The 12,023-nt window shown below is 48.6% G+C and overlaps 1 protein-coding gene across 3 annotated transcripts in view; it reads left to right on the forward strand.

Moving 5' to 3' along the window:
- ADCY4 (adenylate cyclase 4) overlaps window positions 1–12,023 on the forward strand; it is a 71,064-nt gene that overhangs the window by 39,651 nt on the left and 19,390 nt on the right. For all 3 annotated transcript variants that reach the window (XM_035102707.2, XM_035102704.2, XM_035102710.2), the window contains exons 12-19: window positions 1,820–1,863; window positions 3,343–3,429; window positions 5,005–5,074; window positions 6,978–7,075; window positions 9,017–9,101; window positions 10,757–10,894; window positions 11,001–11,108; window positions 11,666–11,850. In XM_035102707.2, the coding sequence (XP_034958598.2) occupies window positions 1,820–1,863; window positions 3,343–3,429; window positions 5,005–5,074; window positions 6,978–7,075; window positions 9,017–9,101; window positions 10,757–10,894; window positions 11,001–11,108; window positions 11,666–11,850 (815 nt within the window). The remainder of the gene's footprint in view (window positions 1–1,819; window positions 1,864–3,342; window positions 3,430–5,004; window positions 5,075–6,977; window positions 7,076–9,016; window positions 9,102–10,756; window positions 10,895–11,000; window positions 11,109–11,665; window positions 11,851–12,023) is intronic.

The following is a 12,023-nucleotide window of genomic DNA, read 5'->3' on the forward strand; positions in this document are numbered from 1 at the left end:
TACCGTATTGGCCTGAATATAAGCCACCCCCCCAATTCTGATCGTTAAAAGTTAAAGTGCGGCTTATATCCACAACCTTACGCCAACGACAAAGCAGCACAGCTCCTCGCCCCAGGAAGCAGCCTGGGAGCATGGGGCAACGGCGTCCAGCCTGCCTGCCTCTGCCAAGCCTTCCCCGAGCCGTTGGAACGAAGGGGGAAGCTGCTGGCAAATTGGTGCAGCTCACCACACACACACCCCCGAGCAGCTCGGGAGTGCAGGGCAATGGCGCCCATCCCATCCGCGGCTCCCAAACTTCCCCCAAATTGCCGAATTATAAAGGTGCAGCTTACTTGCGGGTGTGGCTTATATTCGGGTCAATACGGTATTTGCAGGAAGTGTGGAAAATGAGGGGGGAGGTGCATTAGAGGTGTGTTTTTCTAGACTCTCACAACCTCCCCCCATAAAAAAGTCATAGGCACCCACAGAAAGCTGTCCACAGATCTCTTTCCAGATTTTCCAGATGTATCTGAAGAAGTGTGCATGCACATGAAAGCTTATACCAATGACAAACTTAGTTGGTCTCTAAGGTGCTACTGGAATGATTTTTAAAAAGTTTGCTCAGATTTTTCCAAGGACGGGGATTTTGCAGGAGAAAGTCTGGGACAGCAGCTGTTTCTGGTGAACATTGCATGGCCAAGTGGGGGGATTAAAATGCACAAGGGGGGTGCATTTCACATTAAGCAGAGATGTTGATGGGCCCTAAGTCGTCTTCTCTCTGCTGCTAGATGCTGTCAGTGGCATGAGAATTAGGGTCTAGCTAGATGCCATGCCCTCGCTGCATGACAGAGCATCTGCTTTGCATGTTAAAGGTTTTTTTTTTTTTCCTTCTGGTGGGTCTGGTAATTTCCCCAGCCTGAAACCCCAGAGATGCATTTCCAGTCAGTGTCAAGAATACCGAGCTAGGTGAGCCCCATAGTCTGACTCAGTAGAAGACATCTTCCTGTGTGTGCCAAATGCATTGTTAGCAATGATGTGGGAGGAATTTGCAAATGAATGGCAAGTGTGGGCGCCCATCTCTTGCTGCAGGAGGAAGGACCGTGGCTCCGCAGTAGAACTTCTGCTTTGCACACACAAGGTCCCAGGTTCAATCCTCGGTGTCCCCAGGAAGAAATGGGGAAGATTCCTTGTCTGAAACCCTGGAGAGCTTTTCCTGGTCAGTGTAGACAGTAGTGAGCTAGATGGTCATCTGACTTGGTATAAGGTAGCTTCCTACTTTCCTAAATACACCCTCAACTAAAGGCAGAACCTTTAGCAGTCCCTCTATAACAGGCACCCCCAAACTCGGCCCTCCAGATGTTTGGGGACTACAACTCCCAAACTCCAAACTCCCAGCCAGGGGTGCCTGCTCTATAATGTCAATGTGCTCTAACTGTGAGATGAAGATTGCAGGCTGTTCATTTGGCAGCACTGTCTAAGGGAGCTTCCAGGCTGTCATTTCAATCACAAATCATCAAATTTAGGTTTCAAAATTAAAGTTGATCTGGAGGATTTGCCCCACGAACCTACTCTCCCCCTCCGCAAAAAAAAAAGGATTGTATTGTTTTGCAATAAGGAAAGTGATAGGAAAATGCACTGGAAAATGTGGGATAAGGTTTGCTTGATGTAGCACCCTCTTATTTCCCTGCGCAAACAATTTGCTCAATAGATATTCGACGTTGTCTAGCTTCCCTGCAAACAAATCAGGACAGAAGCTTGGCGAAGAGGCTCCTTGGGAGCATTTAGGCTCTCAGCGGTGTCTCTAGAGTTGAAGGGGACAAGTGTTTCTGTTTCCTTGCAGGAGATCTCTCTGGGGTCCTTGAACCAGCAGAAGACCTTGGAACGGTAACAAGGGGGTATCTTGTTTAGAGGGGGAAAGGAGGAAGAGGACACAAGCAAACAGATTACTGAGAAAAGAAGGGGGGGGGAGGAAGAGATAGAGCAAAATGTACATTGTGTCTGGTGTTATCACACTGTGGATTAGAGCCAGGATGTTGTGGTCTAGCTTCTTTCTGTGGGTACTGTGATGTTCTGCAGATCTGTGGGGTTAGAGTTCTTCCATGGCTAGAATTTCATGTTAAGCCTGCGGTTCCGACAGCTGCAAAGCCACCCTGGGATGGAATGGGAGTCCAATAGAACCTGCCACAATTCCTTAGGCTTCTGTTGGCATCTAGGTAGGTCTCCCAATGTATGTGAGCCATAGAACAAGGCAAGGGTGCTCTGGGGCCACCTAAATCACCCCTCATCTCCAGTAAGTTTTCTTCTTCTTCTTCTTTGGCGATCACTCGTAGCCGAGTAAGATTGTCTTCCATAAACACGGTTTTAACAATGGGTCCGTAAGTGACTGTGGAGGCCAATTCTGGATCCACACGTCCTTCCACAGTGGGGACATAGGTTTCCAGGCGGGAGTTGATCACGGTGTGGATTTGCCAAGCGTGCCTTCCTCTTAGCACTTTTCTCCCTTGCGTCCTGAGATCGAGTTTCTTCAAAGCCCACAACACTTTTGGTAAAGGCTGTTCTCCAACTAGAGCGCTTGCAGGCCAGTGTTTCCCCATTGTCAGTGTTTATACTACATTTTTAAAAAGATTTGCCTTGAGACAGCAAGTTTAGTGGCACAGTGGAGGGCTGCAGAATTAATCTTGGGAGGGGAAGCAGTGGAAAGCTGGCAGGCAACTGGGTGAACATCCTGAATTGACCAGACACCTCATTTTTATTTTGGGAGTGGAACCTAATGCTGGTGTTGGACCATTCTACACCTCACCTGATTCTGAAATGCTAAGCCCCCCTTTTCCCAGCAGTGATGAGCTCCAGAGGTTGCTGGATTCCAGCTTCCTTCATCCCTGGCCATTGGCCATGCTGGCTGGGGCTGATGGGAGATGGAGTCCAGCAAAATCCAGAGGGTACCAGAATGTGGAAGGTTGTGCTAAACACTTTCTAAAGCCCCTCCTGTTTCCCATTGAGTTGAGGTGAAGAATATTGTTGTGACTTAAGATCCGTGCCAGAAGTGGGGTTTGCAAGTTCCGCTGACCAGTGTGCCATGGTGATGCCAGGTGATTGACAAGTGAATGGCCCCACCCATCTCTCAAGATATGGGGGTTGGGAGAAGTGAGGATCTGGCCTGCCAGCTGGTAATTTAGCCCCCACTTCCCCACCTTAGATACTGAGCATTGGGAGTCCAGTTGCTTACTCAGTTGCGCCCTCTGCTGTCCGCTTGTTTTATTCTCTCTGTTGTGCTGTTTGGGCATTTTGTGTGGCGTTTCTTTGATTTCTGTGTGGTTCCTCAATACTCTGCTCGCTCTTTCTCCTCTCCTGGCTGTATGACAGGGGACGTGCCCCCAGGAGCCCAGATGAAGACCTGGAAGGAGTGGACGAGAAGTTCTTTCAGCTCATCGAACAGCTTAACTCGCAGAAGTGCGTCAATGAGACTGTGCGAGGGGTGGGGTGGGGTTGGGGGTGGGGAGAAGAAAACAGAGGCACAGGAAAGAAGCAGGGATAATTACAAAATCAGATGCAACAGAAGAAAGGGCTTCTGCTAGCATGAAATAATGGCACACAAGAGGGCATTTTGGCGAGTGCAGCTTTGTCATGTCATTGCATTGCAGGAATGACCGTTCCCCACTTAAAAGGGGAGGCGCATTTTGCGCGGTCGCACGCAGCCCCCTGGGATCCCTAAGGCAGCCCTGGAAGTTCGGAGGCCGGCGCTGCCTTCCCGGGCTGGATACTGTCCAATCCAGCTTGGGGAGGCGTTGCCGGGGGGAATGGAGGAGGAGGAGGTAACCTTACATGCACACGGCTGAAGCAGAGTCATTCCTGGGAAGCAGTTGAAGGCTCCAGAGCTTTCCCACGCTCCACTCCCCCAAAATGATTGCATTACAGGTTATTTTCTTCCACAGGCGTACACGCACACAGGTGCTGCTACGACAAGGCTGCTGTTGAAGGGCCGGAAAGGAATTTCCCTGCACAGGCAGGTTTTGCCTTTCCCGTAGCAATTCGTCACAACTTTGGCGGATGCAGGTCTTGCGTGGAATCCTTCAGTCATCTACATAAATGGGGGGCGGTGACCCCCCACCCCCATTGCGGCAACGATAACAGGGTTCCTGTAAATGGGGCTAAGGGGGAGGCATTGACCATACGCAATTGGCTGTCATTGCCCTCCCCCTCCAGCGGCTGCGATCGAGGGGGGGGGGCTATCTGCTTGAACATATGTTCTCCAGAGCTAGCCCAACCCCCACACATGCTGGATAACCCTGAAATTACTCAGATCCCCGGCTGGGGGCTGGGAAGGATATATGCCCAATGCCTGAGCCAAGGACTCCCTACATCTGAATTCTTAATAAAGTTGTGGGAAATTTTAATCCCATAGAACATGGTCTTGTGTCATCATTCCGCTCGGGGGCTGCCTGGGGCTTTGGGGGACTCCGCCTGACCGCGCAATAAGAGGAGCTGCAACTTCAAAGTTTCTGCCTCCTGCACCACTGCCACAAGAGTCCTGTTTCCCGTTGCAGTGGATCACACCTAGCAAGAAAAGCAAAACAGTAAAGAAAAAGAAGCAAGGGAAAAGGAGAGGAGGAGAACCTACCTCTTCTCCCCCAGTCACAAACAGCGCTAGGAACCAGTTTGCCTGCTGTTTGTTTTTACTGAGTTTTCGAGTTTACTGGAGCCTCCCAGAGTGGTTGGGGCAACCCAGTCAGATCGGCAGCATATAAATAAGAAGATTATGTTATTATTAAGTTATTACTATTAACTGTTTCCCAAGCCCTTTACCTACCTGGTATTACGTGAGATCCCCAATGCCTTCCTTGGGCCACATTCACTACTGTAAAACAACCATGCCCGTCTCCCTGCTTGACTATGAGTTTGTGGGTTGCAAGGGAATCTGGGGCCAAATCCTAATCTCCATTTTAAGGAGAGGTGAATTGGTGGAAGTAGGTGGGAATGTTGCCCAAGGAGAAACCTCCCATTTTTTCCTACACTTCTCCCCTGCAGGCAATGGAAGGAATCAGAAGATTTGAATCGCATCACACTGTACTTCAAGGAAAAATCCCTTGAGAAGGAGGTAAAGGACTTGGGTGTTTGTTTGTTTGTTTGTTTGTTTGTTTGTCGAATGCTCCAATATGAAGTCAGGCTCGCCCCTACCATTAGGCAGAGTGAGGCCTCAGGTGCCTCAGGTGGCAAATGTAAGAGGGCAGCAGGGGCAACCCTCCTGCTTGTTCTTCACCGTTGCGCAACCTTCACCGTTGCGCCCCTGCGGGGTGGAGAGAGACGTTGGCACAGGGTCAAGAGAAGCAGCTGACGACGAGCCACACCGCGAGCCACCGCGAGCCACCCCGGCCACTCCTGGCACCTGGTGGTGGCGGCGGCTGCTCTGAGAAGGAGGAAGGTCGCCCGCCGGCACCGCGGAGCGAGAGGGACGGAGAGCCGCGGCCGCCGCCGCGGCGCAATGAAACAACTCAACAAGCCTCTCGCCGCTTGCCAAGCAGGGGAGAGGCTGTGTCATGCAGGGGCTGTGGGAGCTGCAGCAGGGGTCTCCACCATGAAGCGGCTCGGGAGTCTCCACCTGCCTCCTCCTCCGCAGCCGCTGTTGCTGCTGCTGCTGCTGGGAGACCTTTTCTACCCATGAGGTAAGACCGGAGCGCTTCCGAAGGGAAACCCCCCCTCCGGTTTTCAGCCTCCTTAAATGAGCACAGCGCAGCGTTTCCCATTGTCAGGAACGGATTAATCCACTTTCCATGACTTTCAATGGGAAAGTTTGCTTCGGTTTATGAACACTTCGGTTTATGAACAGACTTCCGGAACCAATTGTGTTCGTAAACCGAGGTTCCACTGTAAAGAGACTCTCCTTCCAGCTCAGGTGGCCAGGTATCAAAAAAATAATAATCTCTAGGCTGTTTGATAGAATAACCTCCTGCCACCAGTAAAGGGTCTTTCTCGGCTTGATTCCCCCTACTGCAAAAGTTTGCCCTTTCCACGCTGGCAACTTGTTGACACCCCAGGTTATCTTTCTAAACCTCCTCAGTGTTACTCTAAGACACAAACTTTCACCTCTTTTCCTGGGGTAAGTTTTGCCCTCTAATGAGTTACCACTTCTGTGAGTCCCGATACCTTGCTGGAAAAATAATGACGATACTTCTTGGCACAAAAGAGAAGAATTTTATTAACCTTAGAACATAGTTGTTTCTTTAACGTTTCATGTGTTTATAAGCTACGTTTCGGTTGTAGATAATCTCTGTCAAACATTTAACATCGAGCCTTCCTAAACCCCATCTAGATCCCCACTATCCTGGCCTCTCAACGTTCTTCTTCACACCTACCCTCTCCCACTCCCTCTCCTCAACTGACAAAACCGCTGCTCCCTCCTTTTAAACTGGGAACAGTCCCGCCCCCACCAGAATGTTATGTCAGTCAGGCTAGAGGTGGATTAACTCTTTTCCAGCCAGGTAGGAATAAATATTTCAAAACCGTGTCAATCCGTTACACTGTTCTCTTGATGATTTTGCTGTCTGCTGGCTCTCAGCCAGCAGCACATGGGCTCATTTCCCTACATGGGATGCACCAACTCTCTTTTCTGTGACTACAATGTCTGCCTTCAGGGAACCTACTGTGAACTGAATGTAAGTAAACTTCTTATCATTACTTTTAAGAAAAGACTATTGTGTCTTTATTCGTTTTGAGAGGGAACAAAAGGGATTTACCAGGAATAAACCCAGCTCTGGACAAGCCAGATTGGATTGCTTAAGTAAAGAGATTCAAACAAATCTTCTTGCAATGTACTGGGGAATGTACTCTGCTACTGACTCACTAGTGTGAGTGAGGAAGGATAATATGTCATCAATATATCCTTTCCTACTATCCACTTCATTCCAGAAAAAATGATGCAGAACAAAGCAGGGATGTTGTGCAGAGCAGCCCTTGCCCCTGTTTTCACAGTTGCTCACCCTGGGTTCTCTCTCTTTCTCTAGTATCGTCTCTCTGCGCTCCCGTCTTTTAATTACTACACGGCCTGCACCTTCCTGGTTTTCCTCTCCAACTTTCTCATCCAGATCCTCGTGGTTTACAAGTAAGCAGGAAGAGGGTGAGGAGAGGATGGGTGCGTGGGTGAGTTATTTTCGTAGGCAGGACTGGGCCCCAAAGCAGGAGATGACTTTTCCTATTTGGGTTAGGGATTTAGAACCATCCCTTGTTTGCATAGCTGGTTAGTTTTTTTAAGGGTTCCCCTAGAGGACCTGTTTATTGAGTATTCATCCTGATTTGCTTGCACAAAGCTTATGCAGCGGTTAGACTACTTGGCCCACCAGATGGCTCTTTTAATTGTGCATTCATGATGCTCAGGGTGGTATATCCAGCTTTTAATACTGTACACCTGCAGAAGTTTGGGGAAGAGATACCGTATTGTCTCAAACTGATGCATGTCCCATAACTTTCTGAAATCCTGTGTGATTTTTATATCATAACTGTTCTGGTTTGTTTTCCCTACTGCTTTTTGTCGCACAAGAATTCCCCTCCAGGCAGCAAAGGTTGGGAAAGCATTGCAAAACATCTCACAAAGTGAAATGATGTCTGGACCGTCCAGTATAAATCTACCACTTACGCATCAATGCATGGGGGCAACACTCCAGCAGCCTAGAGGGATCCTGCATCCAATTATTATTGAACATTTGTTTTGATTAGTTTGTGGGGGCAGTTAAAAGACAACAAGATTTGCTTGCAGGGTGTTTAATTAACCCACCATTTTCAATGCATTTCCCAATCACTTTCCTAACCACAAAAAGTCTGTTTTTATTTTCAAAGTGGATTTATTGGGCTGGGGTGACAGAGCGCTTTAAACCACTGCGCAAACCTCTGTTTCCTGGTATGCTCTCGAATTCCTCCCCCAAGCGATAGCCAGCATGGAGGGGCCTGACTTGGAATGGGGATTGTAGAAAAGAGGGTTGGAGGGGAGATGTTCCCTCTGGGCACAATGGAATTCCCCGTCTGTTGTTTGTAACAGCCTAAATTTGGAAAGAAGGAGGTGCTTTTCTTTTTTAAGTTGGGCAACGTACCCATAAGTGTGTTTACTTGGATATTATGTGTGACAGAGATCTGTGGGGTTTACCTCCTAGTAAGTATGTTTAGGTGTTCACCCCAAATTAGATTAGACCAGGGCTGTTTCCAAACATTGGACTACAACTCCCATCTTCCTTGGACCATTGGCTGTGCTTTCTGGAGCTGACTGATGGGAGTTGGAGTCCAACAGCATTTTCTTGGGCTAGACTATCTGAGGCAAAAGGTTGTCATGCGGCTGGAACGATCAAAGCCTTGGTTCCCTTTTAAAACATCAAAGCAGGCAGTTCATTTGAATCTAGCACTGACTGGAACCAAGCATGAGTTTCTAGTCCTCATAGATGCACAGATAAGTCAGGAAACGGTGAGCAGTGCCTTGTGGGAAATGACACACTTGTAAGAGGCTGAGTATGCCAAGGGGTGCAAAGCACGCTTTAGTACTTTTGTGAACGGGGTTCAAACTGCAAGAAAGGGGATTTCTGCTAAACATTAGGAAGAACTTCCTGAGAGCAGGAGCAGTTTGATAGCAGCAGCAGACAGCTTTGGGAAGTGATGGACTCTCCTTTGTTGGAGATTTTTTTCAAAGTACAGCATGAATGGCTACCCATCAGAGATGGGGAACCTGTGGCTCAGTCGGAAGAGCATGAGACTCTTAACCTCACGGTTGTGAGTTCAAGGCCCACACTGGGCAAAAGATTCCTGCATTGCAGGGGGTTGGACTAGATGACCCTTGAGGGCTGCGGTTGTTGGGAACTGGGGTCCAACAACACTTGGAGAACAACAGGTTCTTTATCCCTCCTAAGAGCGCATTTCTCGTGCCTGAAAGATGCTGGATGGCGTCTTCTGCATGGTCCATTCCAGCTCTATGGGTCTAATGCCTGGCTCCTTCCCAGAATCAAAAAGTTTAAATGCAAAATGTATGCCATATTTGGTTGCCTTGTCTGCTCTTTCCATCCAGGACAGAAGCGTTGGGGATATCCTATGGAATTTCCTTCTTCCTCTTCCTCCTCCTCCTCCTCACCTGTTTTGCAGGCCACCTGGCAGTAAGTCGTGCAGATTTTACTTCTCAACCCCCTCCCCCGGTCATGCAACTTGCCCAGCATCCCTAAGGAATGTGGGATGCAGCCTTGGTACCCAGTCAACCCATTGGCCCATCGAGCTCAGTATCACTGACACTGGCTGCCAGCAGTTTCAGCTGGGGTGTTTTTCTATGGAGGGAGGGAGGGATAGATGGATGCCAGGGATCAAATCACAGGAACTGAGCTATGGCCCTTTTGCACTTCCCTTTTTTTCCGGGCTGTCGGAGCACGGATATGATGAAACACTGTGGTTGGGTGATTCTGGGGCCCTGTTGCTGCTACAAGGAGCTTGGTAGCCCTGCTTGCGGAAGTTATTCATATGGTTAAAGTTTGCAACTGTATTGTCCGCGCTAAGCGAGGACACCGTTGAGAGGAAGCGAAATGGCTTGACCTCAGCTGTTTTCTGCCAGCAGGGTTCTTCGACCAAAATTAGCCACCTGTGAAACCAGCAGAGCTAAAGAGGTTTTAAGGTGCAAAAGCACGGGTGAGGGAATCCTCCGCTTGCTGCCCACACTGCGCTTTGTGTCACCTTACTCCAGAGGTGGGGGACCTCTTTTTTTATTATTAAAGCCCACCTCCCTATCCTCCATCCAGCAGGAGGCACTGCCAGAATGCAAGGACACGGACCAGGCAAAGCAATGCATCTGGCTGGCCACTGCGAGAACAGGATGCGGTGCTAGGTGGGCCATTGACCTGATCCAGCAGGCTTTTTTATGCCCTTAATAGAGCGTGAATTGTAAAAGATGTTTAGGTATACCTTTCCCAAAAAACCGGAAGCTTTTCTATTGGGACTAATAGGGGAGGAAATAGCAAAAAGAGACCAGAGACTATTTATGTATGCTACAAGGACTTTATTAGCCCAATACCTAAACATCTTTTACAATTCACGCTCTATTAAGGGCATAAAAAAGCCTGCTGGATCAGGTCAATGGCCCACCTAGCACCGCATCCTGTTCTCGCAGTGGCCAGCCAGATGCATTGCTTTGCCTGGTCCGTGTCCTTGCATTCTGGCAGTGCCTCCTGCTGGATGGAGGATAGGGAGGAAACTACAAGAGATACCGACGATTGAGGAGTGGCAGGCAAAAATGATTGACTATGCAGAGTTAGCAAAGTTGACCTCGGGATCCGTGACCAGGGAGAGACAAAGTACCAAAGGGAATGGAGTAAATTCATTGACTATATGGAGAAGAACTGTAGAAGTTTAAAGACTCTTGCAGGACTGAAATAAATCCTACGAACTGGTTTAAAATGTGGGTAAAAAGGAACTGCGAGATAAGAGTAAGAAATAAAGCCGAATGACGGGAGGGAGGGAAGTCACAGCTCGGCAGAGCGAAATGAACTGCGATGGGTGAATATAAGATGAATTGTATATAATTTTTGTTTTGTTTTGTTTTGTTTCTTTATTTGGAAAATTGAATAAAAATTACTTAATCGAGCTTATTAAATTGGCACAACCCAGTTTTGCTCCATGATGTTTAGGTGGCTCCTAAGATGCAATAGAAACTCATAGCTATCTGATTAAGAATCTAAAGTGAGGAGCGATGAGGGTAGAGAAATAAGAAAACGGGACAACGGATGTTCTTGACCCTTTCTTCACCCCACTCCTTCTTTTGCATCAGAAGTGCTTCCTGAAAGGTCCAAAAGCCTTATCGTGGGTCCCGTCCATCTCAGCCAGCATCTGCACCCAGCCGTGGCTGCGAGTCTCTTTGGGCATCGTCACCATCCTGGTGGTCCTCACCATGGCAGTGCTGAATTTGGTAGGAGACATTTTTGGCTCAGCGCTACTCGTGTGTCGCCAGCCTGTGCCTCGCCTTATCCCTTCTAAAGCTCTCCTTCTCTCTCCTTTCCTGGGTGGATTATTAGTTCTTCATGCCAGAGACGTCCTGCTTTTCGAAAGCTCAGAATTCCACTACGGGGGGATTGAACGCCACACAAGAGTTTGCTCGCTTTAACTCTCTCTTCAGTGTGCCAGTAAGTATGTAACCCAGGCATAGGCAAACTCGGCCCTCCAGATGTTTTGAGACTACAATTCCCATCATCCCTGACCACTGGTCCTGTTAGCTAGGGATGTTTCTGTTTTTCTTGTTATGTGTAGGGGTTCGGCGTCAGCGTCGTTTATGCAGGTTCTCTGTTGTTTGTTCGTGCTTCTCTGTTGGTGAGAGAGGTCGGGATTCGACTTAGGATGTGATTGCTCATTTGTGGTTGGCTGTGATGATCTTCACACCCAACTCCCCATCCCACCCACCTCTTTCCCCCCTTCCTCATAATGTCTCAACAAGTAAAATTGATGTGTAAAAATGATGCATGAGACACTGCACTACCTTTGTAACCCAAAAAAAGCCTTAATAAAAACAATTATTAAAGATTAAAGCTAGGGATGATGGGAGTTGTAGTCCCAAAACATCTGGAGAGCCGAGTTTGCCTATGCCTGATGTAACCCTTCGGATGCAATTGTTTTTCCTTTGCTGTTGTTGATGAGGTCTAGCCCTCGTTCTGTTTTTTACTGCCCTGCCCTCTTCCCCCTCCAGTATTACATCTACTGCTGCATCTTGGGGTTCCTCTCGTGTTCCCTCTTCCTGCACATGAACTTTGAGCTCAAGCTCACCATGCTGACCCTCTGCCTCGTCGTCTACAATGTGCTGTTCCTCCACACCCACTCGTGGCTCTCCGACTGCTACGTCTCCCGCCTCTACCCCAGCCAGACAGCTCTCAGGTAACTAGTCCTCATGGAACTGGCGGCAACGTCCTGGCATAAAGGCAGAAACCAAGTGGAGGCTACCCAAGGTATTTGCAACGTTAGTGAGTGAGCGTCATGGGGGCTGCTCCCTCTGGACTCCATATCCCCCCTCCCCACCCCCTGAGTAAGAAATAGAGAAGATAAGTGTG

The sequence above is a fragment of the Zootoca vivipara genome, chromosome 13 (genome assembly GCF_963506605.1).
Source record: "Zootoca vivipara chromosome 13, rZooViv1.1, whole genome shotgun sequence".
NCBI lineage: Eukaryota > Metazoa > Chordata > Lepidosauria > Squamata > Lacertidae > Zootoca > Zootoca vivipara.